The 22,617-nt window shown below is 32.6% G+C and overlaps 1 protein-coding gene across 3 annotated transcripts; it reads right to left on the bottom strand.

The window, feature by feature from the left end:
- Nucleotides 1-3,454: 3,454 nt before the first annotated feature.
- Nucleotides 3,455-21,472, bottom strand: LOC134718564 (ras-related protein Rab-31-like). 3 transcript variants are annotated; one of them, XM_063581170.1, is made up of 8 exons: nucleotides 21,289-21,472; nucleotides 20,588-20,684; nucleotides 19,447-19,516; nucleotides 17,576-17,669; nucleotides 15,383-15,412; nucleotides 8,697-8,783; nucleotides 6,833-6,871; nucleotides 3,455-3,698 (listed from the first exon to the last, which is right to left on the bottom strand). In XM_063581170.1, exons 1-8 carry the CDS (start codon nucleotides 21,329-21,331, stop codon nucleotides 3,502-3,504), a joined length of 657 nt encoding a protein of 218 aa, XP_063437240.1. In that variant the 5' UTR covers nucleotides 21,332-21,472; the 3' UTR covers nucleotides 3,455-3,501. The 3 variants fall into 3 exon arrangements, with proteins under 3 accessions (XP_063437240.1, XP_063437239.1, XP_063437238.1); XM_063581169.1 differs by lacking the exon at nucleotides 6,833-6,871 and adding an exon at nucleotides 5,957-5,995 and having other exon boundaries at nucleotides 3,456-3,698; XM_063581168.1 differs by lacking the exon at nucleotides 6,833-6,871 and having other exon boundaries at nucleotides 3,460-3,698; nucleotides 8,658-8,783.
- Between the last annotated feature and the right edge of the window lie 1,145 nt (nucleotides 21,473-22,617).

Below are 22,617 nucleotides of genomic sequence, written 5' to 3'. Positions count from 1 at the left end.
ATAAGTGTTTCCTGTTCCTTGTTTTTTAATAAAAAAATTAGACTGTTGGTTTTCTAGTTTGAATAGTTTAACACAAGTAATTTTTTGGGGTCCTTTATAGCTTGCTTTTTCGGTGGGAGCCAAGGATTTATGTTGAAGACCATAATTTGGCCTTTAATGGTTTACTCTCATAATTTGTGACTTGGATGGAAAGTTGTCTCGTTGGCACTCATACCACATCTTCTTATATCTATTTTGTCTGAAAGTTCAGTTGAACATATGCGTTTTTGTTGACCAACATAGTGCATCCAACACACCCTAATTCATCACAAGCAAGACAAGCACTAACATTTTTGGTTTTTACATGAAAGTATATTTATTTAAACATGAATTTACAATCATATTCCTATGAATTCACAATCATATTTCACAAATTGTTCACTTCATTGGCAATGGATTATCACAAATATCAATAATAAATTAAATTTATATTTTTAATCCCATGTTTGCCTGCAGTTGTTAGAATTTGTTCTAATAAAAATCTACAGTGAATCATGCACTGTTCAGATTCTCCTCAAAAATTAATTGTTCTTATTTGAACAAGTATATAAGAATGAAAAGTACAGAATGAACAGCAAGGCTACATCTGATAAATTGACAAAAGATTGAAAATGACATGCACTTTTATTGTCCAGTATTTTAAGAAAAATTCAGAATATATATATAAGGTACCCTCCAAAACAGTTGAGAATAAATCTGAATATTATACTTCAAACAAAAATATATTTCTCAGTTTGATGCCAAGCTGTCATTTACATAAGCTTTGATGAAAAACAATACAATAGTTTGCCTTTTTTTAACCTTAGAGTATTTAAAAGGGTTTTGAAGCTCAACAATCAAGACTAATCTAATACTCATTTATTTACACCTTTTAATCCATAAAATCTTACTTTGTCTTTGCTATACAGGATTACAAGTTTAAGTGAAAAACAAACTGCAGTAAGTCAATATACATTTACATGAATAAAAACTTAAAAACAAATATATATATGTCACAAGTTTTACCTTTAGTTCTAGGGCAAAAGATAGCCATTGTTTCAGTTGATATCATGTAGTTATCCCAGAAAAAAAATGCATTTTCTATTCAAAACAAGAGGCTCTCAAGAGCCTGAATCGCTCACCTTAATTCTTTTGGTTAAATCTCTCATCAATGATTATTTTGGCTTTTCAATTTATTTAAATGTTTTTTGGATCTTTCTATTTTCTTCAAAAGCCAAAAAAAATAATCATTTTCTCCTATGTTCTATTTTAGCCATAGGAGCTATGTTTCTTGACATACAAGGAAATAAAATATAAAATTTATACTAGATACTCTGAAACTCATTTAGCCTAAGTTTGGCTGAAATTAATACAGCAGTTTCAAAGGAGAAGATTTTTAAAAGTAAGTCAACATGATGAACAAATTGTGAAAAAAGTCTTTAAAGGGCAATAACTCCTTAAGGGGTCAATTGACAATTTTGGTCAAATTGACTTAATTGAAGATCTTACTTTGCTGAACATTATTGCTGTTTACAGTTTATTTCTATCTATAATTATATTCAAGATAATAAACAAAAACAGCAAAATTTCATTAAAATTATCAATTCAGGGGCAGCAACCCAACAACAGGTTGTCTGATTCATCTGAAAATTTCAGGGCAGATAGATCTTGACCTGATAAACAATATTACCCAACATCAGATTTGCTCTAAATGCTTTGGTTTTTGAGTTATAAGCCAAAAACTGCATTTGACCCAATGTTCTATTTTTAGCAATGGCGACCATGTTTGTTGATAGATCGTAACTTCAGATACAATTTACAAACTAGATACCCTAAGGAACATTCAATTAAAGTTTGGAAGTATTTGACCCAGTAGTTTCAGAGGAGAAGATTTTTGTAAAAGATTACTAAGATTTACGAAAAATGGTTAAAAATTGACTATAAAGGGCAATAACTCCTAATGGGGTCAACTGACCATTTTCGTCATGTTGACTTATTAGTAAATCTTACTTTGCTGAACATTATTCCTGTTTACAGTTTATCTCTATCTATAATAATATTCAAGATAATAACCAAAAACAGCAAAATTTCCTTAAAATTACCAATTCAGGGGCAGCAACCCAACAATGGGTTGTCTGATTCATCTGAAAATTTCAGGGCAGATAGATCTTGACCTGATAAACAATTTTACCCATCGTCAGATTTGCTCTAAATGCTTTTGTTTTTGAGTTATAAGCCAAAAACTGCATTTGACCCCTATGTTCTATTTTTAGCAATGGCGACCATGTTTGTTGATAGATCAAAACTTCGGATACAATTTATAAATTAGATACCCTAAGGAACATTCAGTTAAAGTTTGAAAGTATTTGGCCAAGTAGTTTCAGAGGAGAAGATTCTTGAAATAGTTTACGACGACGACAGACGACGGACGACAGACGACAGACGACGACGGACGCCAAGTGATGGCATAAGCTCACTTGTCCCTTCGGGACAGGTGAGCTAAAAAAGATATTATCTATACTTTATAGCACATCCTGCATGGAATTATTTAAAAACAACATTGGATAAATTGCCAAAAAAATATATAGCTGTACACATTTTTTTCATTTTTCAACCTGAGTTGTAGAAGTTGGAATAAGCAAACTACTGTAGATTCAGAAATTATTGCGCGCATTTATTATTAAATAAAATCCTCACAGTAGTTTCTGAAATTTACAGCAACTTGGATCATTTTAAACTGCTGCAATCAATGATAAAACCATATATGTTGACATTAACATTGGAATAGTATATACAAATGATTTATCCTACTGTTGTTTTGTTACTTTTTTCTACATTCTTCTGTTAGTTAATTAAAATACTTATTTCCAAACATAGAGCGAATAGATGTATAAAAAGATATAGATTTTGAGTGCCAATGAGAAAACTCTCCATTCAAGTCACAATCAGTAAAAAGTAAACCCCTATAGTTCAAAGTACTGCCTTCAATAATGGGTTTATCTATTACAAAGAGCATATTATATATCAGGTGTGGATCCAGAAGGGGGTTCAGTGGGTTTGAACCCCCCTTTTTTTGGACGATCAATGCATATTGGAATGGGGACATGTAATTTGAACCCCCTTTGTCCTGGGTTAGAAACCCCCCCCCTTTTTAAAATGGCTGGATCTGCCCCTGTATATACACCTGTTTATTGACCACAACTAACTTTTGGTTATTTGTGTTGTTAGATTGCTGTCTTAAATCATCAGTTATTCAAAGGAGTCTTTAATGAATATTGAAAATATCAGTGAAATATTACACATTTCATTTTTACATTAAATTATAACAACAGAAGATCAACTGTGAAAGATGGTTGAACTTTAATAACTCTAAATAAAACATGGTTACCATGGTTACTTATAAAAAATAAAAATCTGAAAAAAATATATCTTCAATTATAAACATATATAAATAGATATACATGTAACACAATATACAACAAATCAACAACCACACCCTCCTCCTGAATTAGTAGATTGTGCTGTCTGCTTCTTGGGAGAGTCCACTTTCATTCCAGGGGATGAACTAGTTGGTCTTGATGAATTGTCCTGAAGGTCTATTGTATGGAGGCCACTATTTGGTGAAGTTTCATAAAGTTTTACTAATTGTTGTGCTACTTGTAAAAATGCATCGTCGATTCCTACAATGATAAAATCAACAATTTATTTCTAGTGTTAGTTTTAAAAAATCTGGAATTTTAGTTTTAATATATGATATATTAAGATTATCAAAAAATACAAAAAAAATTGTATAAGCTTTAGAAACAGGACAAAAGAGATTTATCTCGTATCACACTGCACTTGAGGGTGTTAGGAAAAAATCATATGAAAACTGTGTTAATCAGATTGGCTTATTAAGCAAGAATCATGAGACGATACTACAACATTTCCATTGGTTATTTGTTGGTTTATTGCTATTTTTTAAAGGTTAAGACGCATGTATTCTGATCATGACAATGCACATTTATAGGGGGAGGGTTGAGACATCATAAACATGTTTAACCCTGCCGCATTTTTGCGCCTGTCCCAAGTCAGGAGCCTCTGGTCTTTGCTAGTCTTGTATTATTTTAATTTTAGTTTCTTGTGTACAATTTTGAAATTAGTATGGCGTTCAGTATCACTGAACTAGAATATATTGGTTTAGGGGCCAGCTGAAGAACGCCTCTGGGTGCGGGAATTTCTCGTTAGATTGAAGACCTGTTGGTGAACTTCTGCTGTTGTTTTTTCTATGATCGGGTTGTTTCTTTGAAACATTTCCCATTTCCATTCTCAATTTTACATTTGTGGTTTCTTCAATATTTATACAAAACACTCACACTTTTCACCTGGAAATCTTCTTTTATTCAAATTATTACCTTCTGAAGCGTACAGAGTTTTAAAATGTCTAATGTTAAAGTTTTACATAAGATAAGTCCATATTATGTCATACTGGTATGTGCAAAAGACTAGTGCGACAATTTGTAAAATTTGTTGGGAAACCTTTAATTCAAAATTAGTATGATTTTTTTCTTCTTAAATTGCAATATTTGATCTGACATTGTTGACCATGATTCTACACATGCAATAATACATGTGCACTAAAATTTCGAAATTTACAGTACTTTCATTTGCCCTTGAAACTAGTGACAAAAAGAATGGTGTTTTTATTTATAGTGTACCCGTATTTTTCAGTGCTAATGTTTCACAATACAAAGCACCAATTGATGAGTGGTGTATCTATTTATAGCCTACCTGTATTTTTCAGTGCTGATGTTTCACAATACAAAGCACCAATTGATGAGTGGTGTATCTATTTATAGCCTACCTGTATTTTTCAGTGCCGATGTTTCACAATACAAAGCACCAATTGATGAGTGGTGTATCTATGTATAGCCTATCTGTATTTTTTAGTGCTGATGTTTCACAATACAAAGCACCAATTGATGAGTGGTGTATCTATTTATAGCCTACCTGTATTTTTCAGTGCTGATGTTTCACAATACAAAGCACCAATTGATGAGTGGTGTATCTATTTATAGCCTACCTGTATTTTTTAGTGCTGATGTTTCACAATACAAAGCACCGATTGATGAGAGGTGTATCTATTTATAGCCTACCTGTATTTTTTAGTGCTGATGTTTCACAGTACAAAGCACCGATTGATGAGTGGTGTATCTATTTATAGCCTACCTGTATTTTTTAGTGCTGATGTTTCACAATACAAAGCACAGATTGATGAGTGGTGTATCTATTTATAGCCTACCTGTATTTTTCAGTGCTGATGTTTCACAATACAAAGCACCGATTGATGAGTGGTGTATCTATTTATAGCCTACCTGTATTTTTCAGTGCTGATGTTTCACAATACAAAGCACCGATTGATGAGTGGTGTATCTATTTATAGTCTACCTGTATTTTTTAGTGCTGATGTTTCACAATACAAAGCACCGATTGATGAATGGTGTATCTATTTATAGCCTACCTGTATTTTTAATTGCTGATGTTTCTCAGTACAAAGCACCGATTGATGAGAGGTGTATCTATTTATAGTCTACCTGTATTTTTCAGTGCCGATGTTTTACAATACAAAGCACCAATTGATGAGTGGTGTATCTATTTATAGCCTACCTGTATTTTTTAGTGCTGATGTTTCACAATACAAAGCACCTATTGATGAGTGGTGTATCTATTTAAAGCCTACCTGTATTTTTCAGTGCCAATGTTTCACAATACAAAGCACCGGTTGATGAGTGGTGTATCTATTTATAGCCTACCTGTATTTTTCAGTGCCGATGTTTCACAGTACAAAGCACCGATTGATGAGTGGTGTATCTATTTATAGCCTACCTGTTTTTTTCAGTGCCGATGTTTTACAATACAAAGCACCAATTGATGAGTGGTGTATCTATTTATAGCCTACCTGTATTTTTTAGTGCTGATGTTTCACAATACAAAGCACCTATTGATGAGTGGTGTATCTATTTATAGCCTACCTGTATTTTTCAGTGCCAATGTTTCACAATACAAAGCACCGGTTGATGAGTGGTGTATCTATTTATAGCCTACCTGTATTTTTCAGTGCCGATGTTTCACAGTACAAAGCACCGATTGATGAGTGGTGTATCTATTTATAGCCTACCTGTATTTTTCAGTGCCGATGTTTCACAGTACAAAGCACCAATTGATGAGTGGTGTATCTATTTATAGCCTACCTGTATTTTTTAGTGCTGATGTTTAACAATACAAAGCACCAATTGATGAGTGGTGTATCTATTTATAGCCTACCTGTATTTTTTAGTGCTGATGTTTCACAATACAAAGCACAGATTGATGAGTGGTGTATCTATTTATAGCCTACCTGTATTTTTCAGTGCTGATGTTTCTCAATACAAAGCACCGATTGATGAGTGGTGTATCTATTTATAGCCTACCTGTATTTTTCAGTGCTGATGTTTCACAATACAAAGCACCGATTGATGAGTGGTGTGTCTATTTATAGCCTACCTGTATTTTTTAGTGCTGATGTTTCACAATACAAAGCACCGATTGATGAGTGGTGTATCTATTTATAGTCTACCTGTATTTTTTAGTGCTGATGTTTCACAATACAAAGCACCGATTGATGAATGGTGTATCTATTTATAGCCTACCTGTATTTTTAATTGCTGATGTTTCTCAGTACAAAGCATCGATTGATGAGAGGTGTATCTATTTATAGTCTACCTGTATTTTTCAGTGCCGATGTTTTACAATACAAAGCACCAATTGATGAGTGGTGTATCTATTTATAGCCTACCTGTATTTTTTAGTGCTGATGTTTCACAATACAAAGCACCTATTGATGAGTGGTGTATCTATTTAAAGCCTACCTGTATTTTTCAGTGCCAATGTTTCACAATACAAAGCACCGGTTGATGAGTGGTGTATCTATTTATAGCCTACCTGTATTTTTCAGTGCCGATGTTTCACAGTACAAAGCACCGATTGATGAGTGGTGTATCTATTTATAGCCTACCTGTATTTTTCAGTGCCGATGTTTTACAATACAAAGCACCAATTGATGAGTGGTGTATCTATTTATAGCCTACCTGTATTTTTTAGTGCTGATGTTTCACAATACAAAGCACCTATTGATGAGTGGTGTATCTATTTATAGCCTACCTGTATTTTTCAGTGCCAATGTTTCACAATACAAAGCACCGGTTGATGAGTGGTGTATCTATTTATAGCCTACCTGTATTTTTCAGTGCCGATGTTTCACAGTACAAAGCACCGATTGATGAGTGGTGTATCTATTTATAGCCTACCTGTATTTTTCAGTGCCGATGTTTCACAGTACAAAGCATCAATTGATGAGTGGTGTATCTATTTATAGCCTACCTGTATTTTTTAGTGCTGATGTTTAACAATACAAAGCACCAATTGATGAGTGGTGTATCTATTTATAGCCTACCTGTATTTTTTAGTGCTGATGTTTCACAATACAAAGCACAGATTGATGAGTGGTGTATCTATTTATAGCCTACCTGTATTTTTCAGTGCTGATGTTTCACAATACAAAGCACCAATTGATGAGTGGTGTATCTATTTATAGCCTACCTGTATTTTTCAGTGCTGATGTTTCACAATACAAAGCACCGATTGATGAGTGGTGTATCTATTTATAGCCTACCTTTATTTTTCAGTGCTGATGTTTCACAATACAAAGTACCAATTGATGAGCGGTGTATCAATTTATAGCCTACCTGTATTTTTCAGTGCCAATGTTTCACAATACAAAGCACCGATTGATGAGTGGTGTATCTATTTATAGCCTACCTGTATATTTTAGTGCTGATGTTTCACAATACAAAGCACCAATTGATGAGTGGTGTATCTATTTATAGCCTACCTGTATTTTTTAGTGCTGATGTTTCACAATACAAAGCACCGATTGATGAGTGGTGTATCTATTTATAGCCTACCTGTATTTTTTAGTGCTGATGTTTCACAATACAAAGCACCAATTGATGAGTGGTGTATCTATTTATAGCCTACCTGTATTTTTCAGTGCTGATGTTTCACAATACAAAGCACCAATTGATGAGTGGTGTATCTATTTATAGCCTACCTGTATTTTTCAGTGCTGATGTTTCACAATACAAAGCACCGATTGATGAGTGGTGTATCTATTTATAGCCTACCTTTATTTTTCAGTGCCGATGTTTCACAATACAAAGCACCGATTGATGAGCGGTGTATCAATTTATAGCCTACCTGTATTTTTCAGTGCCGATGTTTCACAATACAAAGCACCAATTGATGAGTGGTGTATCTATTTATAGCCTACCAGTATTTTTCAGTGCCGATGTTTCACAATACAAAGCACCAATTGATGAGTGGTTTATCTATTTAAAGCCTACCTGTATTTTTCAGTGCCGATGTTTCACAATACAAAGCACCAATTGATGAGTGGTGTATTTATTTATAGCCTACCTGTATTTTTCAGGGCTGATGTTTCACAATACAAAGCACCAATTGATGAGTGGTGTATTTATTAATAGCCTACCTGTATTTTTCAGGGCTGATGTTTCTCAATACAAAGCACCGATTCATTAGAGGTGTATCTATTTATAGCCTACCTGTATTTTTTAGTGCCGATGTTTCACAATACAAAGCACCAATTGATGAGGCATATTCCATAGCATCTTCTGTGGAGACTTCTCTTATATCACTAAGATCATTCTTATTACCAACCAAACACATCACTGTAAACAAAGAATACAATGTACACAACTTGTTAAAAATGTCACAAAAAACACAACTTGTGTAGGATATAAAACCAGATGCTCCGCAGGGCGTAGCTTTATACGACCGCAGAGGTTGAACCCTGAACGGTTGGGGCAAGTATGGACACAACATTCAAGCTGGATTCCGCTCTAAATTTGGATTGTGATTAAATAGTTGACACAGCATAGGTTTCTGACACAGAATGAATGTATTCAAATGAACTTAAAATTTTTGTTTTCTCTTAGAGCAATTCACTATGCTGTTGAATATTAATCCTCTCAAAAAAATGTTTGAAGAAATTTTCTTTTTATTTATGAAATTTCAAATGAGAAAATTTGAACCCAATTTTTTAATCACATCCCCCTTTCCCTTATTCCAAAACTAATTTCAATTAAAATATTCTAATGGAGTTTGCAACAATTACTACTCATTTAAATACATCATAAAATATTAAGATGTAAAAAAACTGCTTGTTATCACTGAATGGTAAAGACTATTTAAATTTATCAGTTGGTAGTAAAAAGTGAATATACATTGTATATTGTATATAACAAAGATTTAAGTTGATTCTGGACAAAGAAAGATAACTCCAATTAAAAAAATTATTGCAGATATTTCTTGCTTACTATACCGGACAAAGAAAGATAACTCTTAATTAAAAAAAAATTTGCTATTTCACAATATTGTGAAATTAGATATTTCTTGCCATTGCACAATACTGTGTAATTGAAAAGACTTGCTATTGCACAATACTTAATATAATAATTTTAGATCCTGATTTGGACCAACTTGAAAACTGGGCCCATAATCAAAAATCTAAGTACATGTTTAGAGTCAGCATATCAAAGAGGCCCAAGAATTTAATTTTTGTTAAAATCAACTTTAGTTTAATTTTGGACCCTTTGCACTTTAATTAAGACCAATTTTAAAACTGGACCAAAAATTAAGAATCTACATACACAGTTAGATTTGGCATATCAAAGAACCCCAATTATTCAATTTTTGATGAAATCAAACAATGTTTAATTTTGGACCTCGATTTGGGCCAACTTGAAAACTGGGCCAATAATCAAAAATCTAAGTACATTTTTAGATTCAGCATATCAAAGAACCCCAAGGTTTCAATTTTTGTTAAAATCAAACTAAGTTTAATTTTGGACCCTTTGGACCTTAATGTAGACCAATTTGAAAACTGGACCAAAAATTAAGAATCTACATACACAGTTAGATTCGGCATATTAAAGAACCCCAATTATTCAATTTTGATGAACCTTCCTTTTGTGGTCATAAACATTGTGTTTAAATTTCATTGATTTCTATTTACTTTAACTAAAGTTATTGTGCGAAAACCAAGAATAATGCTTATTTGGGCCCTTTTTTTACCCCTAATTCCTAAATTGTTGAAACCAAAACTCCCAAAAGCAATCCCAACCTTTCTTTTGTGGTCATAAACCTTGTGTCAAAATTTCATAGATTTCTATTAACTTAAACTAAAGTTATAGTGCGAAAACCAAGAAAATGCTTATTTGGGCCCTTTTTGGCCCCTAATTCCTAAAATGTTGGGACCAAAACTCCCAAAATCAATACCAGCCTTCCTTTTATGGCCATAAACCTTGTGTTAAAATTTCATAGATTTCTATTTTCTTTTACTAAAGTTAGAGTGCGAAAACTAAAAGTATTCGGACGACGACGACGACGACGACGACAACATGATAGCAATATACGACGAAAATTTTTTCAAAATTTGCGGTCGTATAAAAACTGCATAATCAATTCATTATATTGCAATTTTACTAAGTATAAACAAAAGGAGAAAAACAAATTTGCCTAATCCTTGGGTAGAGTAGAAGGTTCAGACAACATTTACTGTTTGATTTCTGAGATGAGGTTTGCATTTTACAATGGTTATTCTTACTGACAACTGATTGAGTTATTATTTAGTTTATTTATATTTTAGCTTAAGATTTAATTTCATATGCTCTTAAGGGCATATCCAACAGTTTCAGGGGAGGTAATAACAAACGTCTATTGTTTCCCGTAATTTCATGGTGTTTCAACGACGTCATAATGGTCGTTTGGAAAGAGCGGTTTCTTTCCTCATTGGAAATGGCACGGCGGGAATCGGCAAAAAAATCATACAGAATATTAGCAGAACTAGAATTCAAAACTAAAAAATATCTTTGTCCATTTGGTCTATTATAAAAGAATTGCAATTGTCTTAATCATCACTAGACCATACTCACTTAAGTTTCCATTTTATTAAATTATCTTCAATACAGTAGAAAACAACGTCGCCAGGTAAACTAAATTTGCGACAGTAAAACTACCGATGGACGTCCTTAAAGCTTCAAATACAATACAGTTATATCTTAATTAGTTCTTTATCAACTTTTTCCTAGATTTTGTCATTCAGGGTAGAAAACTTAAAGTTTGGTTTTACTTAAGAAAGATCATCGAAAAAAAGGTTTCTTGAGAAAAAATAAATACGGCGTAAAATAGCATTTATCATGCATCTAGCTTTGCGTTGAAGTGATAATAGATATACAGTAGCTCTTTAAATGAATATGAACTTTAACCGGTAAACAATGTAAAACAAAAGATGACACAGTAATAAAAAAATATCGAAATAGGAAAACATTGTAATATATACACTGACATACTGAAAATATCCGACGATGTTGGTGTTTACTTATGTATGAGGAAACAAATATAATATAAAAATAAAACACAAAAAAACCCAGTGTAGGTGTCTTTACTAATTATACACGCCCTTTTCAGTCAGTAGGTCCATAACATGATAGGAAAAAAAAAACAGCCTTTGACAAAATACCATAATTCAAAATTGGGGGGGGGAAGGGGGGGGGTTAATAGCTTTACTCACGATTTTGATTATTATTCAACTTTATCTAGTACGGCATACGTTTTACCGCTAGTACACTCTTTATATCTTGATAATGTATCAATCGATCCACTCTCGCCTCGTCGTAAATATGCGTGATATATTTGCCACTGGAGCACGGCAGCAATCAATTCATCAGTTTCATATAGTGATGCATAATCATTAGTTCTTAACTGATAATTGTCTCAAACAGTGTTCCAGTTTTGGTTTTTTATTTTTATTTTATATCTTATTTCTAAACGAAAATTTTAGAATTTCTTTCCGCATCTTTCTCTTTGAATTCACTTTTTTGAATAATCAATAATAATATAGATCTAGTAGTCTACATCAGTGGTTATATTGTATACAGCCAAACTATGTAGAGGGCAGTAGAACAGGAAACAATTTCAATTGTGTATATATGCAATAACTCATATATTGAAGCGTAAAACCACGGCAGTCAGGCTCGTTTAGGTGAAAAAAATACTGTCACAGTTTCAATTTCATATACTTATATAAATTATAGTAGATATGTCATAAAAGCAAAAACACACGAAAAAATGTCCACAATTTATTTTAACATTCAACATTTTTCGGTCGTTTTGTTTATGCTCAAGTTAATGTCAAACTGATCTGTTTTGTTCAACAAAGTATGTTTTCATCTACAACTGCAAAAGGCGCAACTTCAATTTTCATGTGACCTTTGTTGTTGTTTATAGATTTTATTCGAAGTTCCTCTATCCCTTCAATCATTTATTTAGATGGTATTTTAACGTATAGATAGCGCGAAACTCTCCTTACTCTATGCATCTGATATTACGGCATTTTTATTTCGACTAAATGAGGCTGCAAATGTATACATCCGAGCAGCTAAACGGCTGCACCCAATTTTAGCAAATATATACACGTAACTGTCGGACAGAAGCAGTCCAGAGATGTGAATATTTCTATACCCAATCAATCCATTTTTAATGATAAAGATTTTAAAGGTATACATTAATACGTCAGCAAACCAACGACACATTAGTCATATAATTCAAAACACTAAGAGTCAACATACAGATTTTTGTTATAGCTAGAAGCCTGTAAAGAGAAAAGGCCAAAACTGCAACAGGAATATATATATAATACGGAGTGGGTGAGATTTTAGACAAGTGTTTGGTTGCAAAATTCCACGTGCTCTTTATTGATTCGATATGTGAAATTATATTGACAGTGTAATGTAAATCAGTGTAAGACAACCACTTCTTTGTAAAGTAACGGTAAAATAAATAATGACGACGGACGTCAAGTTGCATATTAAATGAAAAACATCAAATGTAACTATAATATGAAAATTAACCCTGTTTTGTTCTATAGACCGACACACAGAAACGGACTTCTAACGTGTAATTCGTTAGTTGTAAAAGAGGGATGAAATACCGTATACGATAGCCGGGGACTATTTTAATAGTTTGTAATTCCATGGTTTGCTCAACCGAATTATTCAGTACCTCCCCGTAATCGATCCCTCCTACTTGCTAGGTAGTAATCGTAGATCAGCGGAATATAACGACTGAATTATTCGGGTTAATGGTTTGCATGTTTCACACCCGGGTTTCACAATTTTGACGAACACTATAGTAGAGCTAACTGACTTATTATCTCGTTCAGATACTGGTCCATTATAAAGAAGAAGAGGCGACATGTCTGCTGTCGAGACAACTATCCAACAAAGTCACAGTGTAAAAATACATTTGTCTGCAACACCGTCGCACTGCCTATGAAAAATTAGCGGGAACTATAACGTTCATCCCACAACGTCTTATTTTTTGGCGCAATGTGTGAGGCTTACGGAAGGGATTGAGTAAACAGTATGATATTACTCGATTTTTCTCAAAAACGAGTACGGTGACAAATATTTTTCAAAACGTTATGACGTTCCATTTTTTTCAAAGAATAACATATCTTACTTTGGTCAAATCGACACCGTTAGATATATTTAAAAAAATCTAAAATGTGCATTTCAAATGTTCATTTCTTACCGTTTTTGGGGGTAACCATGACGTTTTTGGCTTTATTTGAGTAAGAATTAATTCTTTAAATGGTCAAGTTAAATTTTTCTAACCATCTTGAATTATTTTGCTTCAATTTGAGCCCAATTATATAAGTATATTTTGATTAAAAAATCATATTCAAATTTTTAAAATAAAAAACGTGTTTTACTCCAAAATTGCAAAAATGTTCAATTTTCAGCAGCATTTTTTGCAAAAACGAAATCGACAACATATATTTTTTTGGGCAAAATTTGATTCTCTGTCAATTGAAGAATAAAATATCTTAAAGGGAAAAAATTCTCACCGTCAGAAATAAACTGTTGGATATGCCCTTAAATGGTGTGTCTTTTTAATTATTGAGACTCAGGATTTTTTTATCATGAAGTAAGAAAGATAACTGTAACCTCAAGTAGGGCTGTTCTGTAATTAAAAAGGATTGCAGAGTATGGGAAGCAATTTTATAAGATCAAGACCCAAACTTTTAACTTCTATACTAGTTCTAACAAAATAATATTAAAGAATGATGCAACCACCCAAAATTTATAGATTCTGAGTTCCCTAACCCCAAAATATTAATAATTCTAAAACAGCACTTATATAGCTTGGGATAATCTAAAATCTATAGTATACTGCTTAATAATGAGGTCCAATTTATTAGCTAACTTTGAAAAACAACAAATCAAAGAATTCTACATAATTATTATATATAACTAATACAGGACAATGATTTTGATTAAAAATTAAACCTTTCAAGACCCTTTTGTTTTCCACATAATTAAAATTACCCATAATTAACAAGTTCTTGGTCCAATCCAATACTAATATCAATAGTATATATGTCACATGTAGTTTAAGGTTGTAAGTAAGAAAACCAGGATGGGTTGAAACAGAAAGATTTTTTAAAGCAGAGAAAAATGTCCTTCTTATAATAAGCATGACTTTATCAGATTAAAGTCATAAGAACCCTCAAATAAAAAAAAAATAATGCATATGTTTTTTATAACTCAATGGATAGTTTTCATTGTAAAACTTATGTACATATACTTTTTTCTGAAGAAAATTCTTTAATTTATTCATATTTAGAAGAAGTTTACTTTATTTGAATTGCTTCCTTCCAGCAAGCAATTCCCCCGATATATTTTCCGTATGCAAGGTGACCTCAGTGTGACCCATCTCGTAAAAATCCGGTGACCACAATACGCATGGATGTCCTTAAAATAAACTATTATCTGAATTAACATGTCAAACACATGCCCAATTTCCATGCTTTTTTGTTTATTTTTCGTCAATTGTTGACAAACAGGTGACAATCATAAAACTTCGGCTTCAAAACACGAACTTTAATTTACCTGCCATATTTTCACAACACTGACCGATTGAAAAAAAAATTGACGATTATACGAAATTTACACGAAAAAAATGATAAATTCAAGCACAGAAGACTAAGTTTATGATGTTTGTATGCATTGGTTTAAGAATTGGAAGAACATTATTTTTCACCGGTCACTCGTTTCTTATGACTTTAAAAATGAATACTTAGAATCAAGACTGACAATATGGCATAGGAACTTTAATTCGGTCAAGGACCCAAGGTGTGTTCTAGTTTTGTACAAATGAAACCACTATAAGAATTTTTATGAGTGTAAGCATTTTATTATCTTACCAATAGGGGTATCAATATTCTTCTTTAGTTCTGGAAAAGACAACAATAAAAATATCAATGTATCTATAAAAAAAACATGAATATATCTATTTTTCTAATCAGATATGACAATGATCTAAAACAAAAAACTTGCAATGAAGGTAAATAAGTAACACAGAAATGACATTCAGTATAATGTTTATAACGTCACGAGTACCCAAATTGCACTGAGTACCCAAATTGCACTTATTTAGCAAAAAAAAGGGGAAATCTTACAAGATTCCCTATAGAGACTAAACAATTTGTAATTTTATAATTTGATACAATGCACGTCTTTCAACACAATATAAATACAGAAATTATTGCCTGCATTTATAATTGCGATTTTGTCATTTTTAGACTTCAATGCGATTTTAACTTTTACAATTTTTAGAAAAATCCTGTTCAATTCATATAAAACATGTAAAATATTTCAAAATGCAAGTTTAAATTATTGGGTTTTCAACTTATCACATTTTTCACAATAATAAAAACCTGGCAAAAATTTCTGAATTTACATGTACAGTAGGTAAATATATTAGATATACACATAACATTCTACAGATAAAGTGTTTGCTGAAAGAGTAAAATGTACATAAACGTCGCCATGCAACATCATCAAAATGTCATCTTTTTAAAATTCACAAAATGAGGAGTGAGCATGGACTAAAATCCAATGGTCAAAATATTTGAGGAAATTAAACAAAAGATCTGTATTTCGACTTTTGAGCTATTGTGAATCTAATATAAACAAGAACTATCTTTAAAAAAGATATCCGACGTATCTAAATTTGAGTATATGTTTAAAACTATCATTTCGATAACCTTCAGAAGCACAATGCCTTAAGGTCCTCGTATCTTTCTGTTTTCATTCACCGAAACCCCCTGGAAATCTCACATGCATAGGTGCGTTCTAAAAGTCATGAACGTTCGTACAGCAAAGTTTACATTAAAAATTATATATTATAATGGCCCGAATAATCAGCTGTCATGGATGCAAAGAGCTATTGGAGAAACAATTATTTAAATAAAAATATAAATCTTTGTAAGATCTAGCTCAAATATTTATAGTTTTTCACTTGCTTTCCATCACGATATAATTAACAAGACGTTTTTTTCAAACACAACCAAATCACCCAACATGACAGCAATTTGTCCAATCACAGAAAGGATTTTCGAGCATGCGTATTCTGTTGCCATAGTTAAGGGTCCTTAAGTTCAAAGGGCACAAAACAAAACTATACCGACTACGTCGGAAAAAGATGTGGTATGATTGCCATGAGACAACTATCCACAAAATGACACAGACATTAACAACTATAGGTCACCATACGGCCTTCAACAATGAGCAAACCCCATACCGCATAATCAGCTATAACAAGCCCCGAAGGAAGCATGGAAGTAATTTGGGTACTCCTCATTACAGAATCATTGATTGTTTTGAAGTCACTTCAGACCAATTTTTCAATGATTTGATATGGATTCAAAATTTAATTGGTGGAACCATATAGCATGTATAGTGAATAATGATACATCTACAAAAAAAACACAAAATGGAAACTTTTTTCTGGAGCATAAATAAACATATTAGGTTAAAAAAATGTCTAAATAGGTGCAATTTGGGTACCCTCACATTAAACTAATTTGCTAAATATATAGAAAATTTGAACCATATGGTTTATCAGAAAGGCTAGCAAAGTTTCAATGAAAATCAGGTGACCAAATAATATTACAGGAGACAGGGACACCTTCTTTGGACTTTTTTGTTTTTTTCTATCCTTTTGGATCACCTTTCCAATGATCACATTCACAGGAAAAAATGGTTATGAGTTTATGTAATTTATAAGTGTTTCTCGTTTTCATTTTTTAATATAGATTAGACCGTTGGTTTTCCCTGTTTGAATGGTTTTACACAAATAATTTCCTGGGCCCTTATAGCTTGTTGTCAGGTGTGAGCCAAAGCTCTGTGTTGAAGGCCGTACATTGACCTATAACTAATTACTTTTTTAAATTGTTATTTGGATGGAGAGTTGTCTCATTGGCACTCGCACCACATCTTCCTATATCTATATGAACCACCTGTAGCCTTTGATAGATAGATGGCATTTTGCTGTCCAGTGACAAACTAAATGCATATTAAAGACAAGGACATTAGTATATGATATTGATACCTACCACTAACCCAGTCTTTAATATCATAGAAACTATCAGCTGATGTCATATCATATATCAACATGGCTGCATTAGCTTTTCTGTAATACATTGGTGCCTGAAAATTGATCAAGTAAATAATTATTTTTCTAAATACAGTTCTTCTGATTTAATATCAATGCTGACCCAAATTGAAAGAAAATTCTAACCCAATCTACTGTAATTTGCCTGTCCCCAAGTCAGGAACCTTCTCAGTGGATGTTTAACTTCATATCTTAAAGTTTGTCTTTAACAATTGGACAACATGGTATACATCTTATAACATGTATAAAGGAAAATCTATGATAGCTTATATATTATTCATTCAAAACTCAGGCGTGGATCCAGAGGGGGGTTCCCAGGGTTGGAACCCCCCCCTTTTTTTTGGACAACCAATGTATTTGAATTCGAACATGTGATTGCAATCCCCCTTTGTCCTAGGTTAGGAACCCCCCTTGTTAAAATGGCTGGATCCGCCCCTGAAACTTTTACAGACTGGATAGATATATCGCCCCGATGATACAGAGCTTTGTACATTAAATATATGTGGTAAACTTTCTGTTTGTTACCATCTAAATCAGAGTTCTTGAAAAGTGGTGGTCTAAATGTCCTAATCACAAAAGTTTCCACAGGACCGACACAATTTTGGATATTTTAAGATGAAAAGTTAAAAACAATAGTGAGGATCGACAGCTTTTCTTCAAGGACCACCCGGATAATAAAGAACCCTATCTAAATGTCAAAGGCACCTCTGTTATTTTTTTAGAGAACAAGCTAACCTTCAGTCATACATATATAGTGAAATATCAGATGCACGTCACAACTTTGTGAATTGCATATATTACAGTCAGGATTTATTTTTAAGTTATTTTTAATTACTTGAATAAGTAATAATATTATACTGATATATGTAGGATACTTATACAATTGAATTTTATTTACTTGTATAGGTAAAATAAATTTGGCTGATTTATGTCCTTAAGACATTCAGATTTTTTTATTTGTAGAAGTAAAAAAAAGTCATCCTATTTTCTTTTATTGAATTATTGAGATTTCTTTGCTCGAATAGAACTTTGAATTATCTGCCCTTTTCAGATATCTTTACTAATCGTTTAAGTGTAATTTCATGGACAATGAAAATCCCATTTGTCTGTTATCTACAGAACACTGCTTATTTACAAGCCCCCCAAGGAGCAATTTTTGAAGGTCTTGTGCAAATACTTAAGATCTTTGCGCAATCAGTTTCTTTGTTAAATTAATGAGATCAAACATTGAACTCTAATAACAAAAATGAGCAAACCTGGGAAAAATCATTAAAGGCATGAATAAACATCTCAAAACTTGAGGACTTTTGTGGGATTGTAAGAAAAATTTACTTATACTGTAAGTAAATTATTGAGAAAATTCAGGGGAGATTATTCAAACATTATTTATTTACTTATATGTGTATATTTTTTATACTTATTCAAGTAAATAAAAATAACTTGTACAAGTAGTACCTCTGACTGTATTATTAAACTGCATCTTTATTTAAATAAGTTTAAAGGGTTATTTTTTCGGGTGCAAATTTTCGCTTATTTTCACGGATATAACAAAATCGCCAAAATTTATTTCGCCAAATTATAGGTGTACATACAAAGGTATGAATAAAAGTTTTTAATCCACCAAAATAATAACAGCCAAAATATTTTGTATACCTTGTTCAATGAAAATTGCGAAATTTTACACCCTATATGGTACTTTGTTTGTCAGACTTATTTGTGTTACTTTCATTATCTGAACAAATTTTTTTCCTTGTTTTACTAGCTAACAGTTAAAAGTTTTGGTCATATTTTAATCTTCCTGGCATTTCTTACCATAGATCTGAATCTCTCCTGTCCTGCTGTATCCCATACTTGTAACTTAATCCTATAGTTGTCTAATGTCCTGCAATCATAATTGTTTTATGTTTCAGATACATATTTTCTCAATTCATATTTTATGCTGCCACTTTTGTTTACATTTAAGACAAGTGTTTAGTTCATAAAAATCTGTAGTGTTGTAGTGCATGTGATTGTTAAATTTCATCATATTTGTTATCCATGTAATGCTATAACTTTAATCTCCATCATCCATATCAATAATGTCAATGGCTTAAGTTTTCAAAGCTACACTATTTAAAAATATATGGTCTATAACTAACCAACAGTCTTTCTCAGTTGCTGTTTATTTCCAATTTTCAAGCTTCAGGCCAAATAAAAATATATGTGTGGTTCCAGTAACCCTATCGTCCCTACTTTTTTGGCTTAAAAACAGCCTACCCTAAAGATTTAATTGTCATTTTTCATTAAGCACTGTTAAAGTCAGAATGTTGCTTCCATAGACTCAATGTAAAAAAAAACCCATATAATAAAAAAAAAATCCCTACCTACCTACCCTAACTTTTTTTCAGATGTAACTGGAACCACACATACTTTTTTATTTTGCCTGAAGCTTGAAAATTGGAAATGAATAAAATAATACTTGACTTAGTTTTGACAATAAAATATGAGTCTGGCTGTTTTTGGAGGGTCAGTCGGGATCGGGGAAACAAACAATATTTTATTTAAGGCCTTACCCTAATTTGTTTAGGTGAAATTGGACTAGGAATTTATTGATTAAATTAAATTTTTGTATGCAGACGTGCGTTGTCTACTAAAAAGCAGTGGAAATAACAAAATCAACACTGAATGTGTGTTGTTGTGTATTGTAAATTATTGCATGCATTCATAATAGTGATTTTTGAGAAATATACAATAATGCAAGATTAATTATTGTGATTTCAAAAAAATCTGGATACAGAAATATGTATCAGATATCAGAATGTAACTATTTATTATCACAATTACCACCTAGCATCCCAGTCGCAATCTTTACATCAATAAAAACCTCGCAATAACTTCTGAATTTACAGTACATAAATGTTGTTGAATATGAACTTAATCCAAATAAAAAGTAATTATAACCAACTGAACTTACATTTTATATGTGAAGAATGATGCCCCAATGGTTGGACTAACAGCTTTACTGAACATACCACCAACATATCTGATAACTACACTGGTTTTACCTACACCTGAAAAATAAATTAGTTTGTTTGTCATGTTAATTGATATAACTAGAAGATGCCTGTGAAATCACATTTAAATTAGGCTATTTACAAATTAAAAGGGGGATCTGGACATAAGGTGCCTGTGTAAACAAACAATGCAACAACATCTACATGTCTACGCTAACTGTCCAAAAATGAAATGGGTGTTGTACCCATTTCATTTTTGGACAGTTAGCGTACGCTACCAAGTTTATAGGGTGGATGTCCAGATCGAATGGACTCACTGTCCTATTTTAATCCTTAGTTCTTAAATTTTACTTGGATCCTACTGGCAGTACATCAACTGAGTATGCTTGAAAGCATATCAAACACAGCTGATCAAACATGGATTAATTTCTGTCTCCAAAATTGAAATATTTTCTCAAAAATTGTCATTTTCTGTGGGAAAAAAAATCAAAGAAAAATGCTCGCAGCTTTCAATATCAGAGGTATCTGCACGTGCACTACAAGGGTAGAAAATAACAGAGGTGTAAGATTTGGACTACTAAACGAATGACTCATCAATCAGCTGTGAATATTTTCATCCTGGATCACAAAATCAAGAAAAAAAACATTGTGAATAAAATACCCTGAGATCCTAATACTACAACTTTAGCTTCAATGGATTTCATTTCTTCTAGACTTTTGACCACGTCACCCCTTAATTGTGATACATTTGTTTAATGTTGTTGGTTTGTGTATCGAAACTTGCAAAAGTTTACGTCCACCATTTTAAGATCACGTGACAAGTGGGATAAAAAATAATTTTGGAAAACAATCCCGATACTACTCGGCCATTCTCGCTACGCAGTACAATAGTTATTTCTTCGTGCAACCAGAAAGGCCGAGTTGTTCCGATTGGATACTATCTGGGACTTTTAATTTAATTTTACCACAAACATCTGCTAAATAATGTGTAATTATTCTGTTACGAAAGATTTATCTAATATCTAACTTGTTCGAAGATATTAACGTTTGAATCGAATTAAAGAAATCGATGACAAATCGCCCCACTATTTAGCCAGCTCGACCCACTTTTTAACCAGCTCGCCCCACTTTTTAAAAAATCGCCTTACTCTTTTTTATTAACTCGTCCCACTAATCGAAGACGACAAAAATTGCATTGCATATCAGTATGAAAACTAGCACCATTAATGAAAAGTATTTAAATCCCGTTCAATAAAGGTCTATCACCTCGCCCCATGAAAAATAATTTAAAAAAAAAACACGATAACTTTAGTTGTGCCGACTCTCTCAAATTAAGTCCAAATCTTGCAATGCTATTTTTTTCCTGGGACCCCGTAGGAAAGCGTCCCAGAATGAAATGAAATAGCCGTCATAATTATTTGGAATATCTCAAATTATGAAACGTTGACGGTAGTAGGACAAATCGGACCACTGGAAACCCCCTTTTTTCAACAACTCCCCCAACTTTTTAAAAATTCGTCCAAATTAAACTAGCCACTTTTCATACTACCGCAATACATCCTATAGTGGTATTACGTCGTCGTCGTCTGCGTCGTCCGAAGACACTTTGACAAAGATTAAAGGAGTAGGTTCAGTAAGACCCCTTTTTGGCCCCAAAATATATATATATATACAGATCTAACATTGTTGGGTTGATGTTTAGACGAGTTGTATATACATTATGTACACAGCCATGTATCACCATCATTGATGGCGATCCGATGGATACATCTGTTGTAGGGTTGTCACTGACTCAGACGTACTTATGAATATAATTATTTTCTGTGACTGTATCTTACATTAATTTGTAGGATCCTTTACTATAGATAATTTAGCTGATTTGTAACAATAACATCTTCATGCCTTATATATCATGTACTGTAGTACGCCGCTAGATTAAAACTGACGTGGAAAGGTAACATATGGCCACCGAAAGCTCTTTTTTTAGAGA

The sequence above is a fragment of the Mytilus trossulus genome, chromosome 5, assembly GCF_036588685.1.
Source record: "Mytilus trossulus isolate FHL-02 chromosome 5, PNRI_Mtr1.1.1.hap1, whole genome shotgun sequence".
NCBI classification, from domain to species: Eukaryota; Metazoa; Mollusca; class Bivalvia; order Mytilida; family Mytilidae; genus Mytilus; species Mytilus trossulus.
The sequence above is the reverse complement of the archived record's forward strand: the minus strand, read 5'-3'. Positions and strand labels throughout refer to the sequence as shown.

Excerpts from the sequence above, each read along its gene's own strand:
- LOC134718564 (XM_063581170.1), bottom strand. The coding sequence starts at position 21,331 with ATGAAATCCATTGAAGCTAAAGTTGTAGTATTAGGATCTCAGG. Across the intron at positions 19,517-20,587 it reads TCATTCTTCACATATAAAAT|GACATTAGACAACTATAGGA; the intron begins GTAAGTTCAGTT and ends TTATGATTGCAG. Across the intron at positions 6,872-8,696 it reads GGAATATGCCTCATCAATTG|GTGCTTTGTATTGTGAAACA; the intron begins GTGCTTTGTATT and ends ACTCATCAATAG.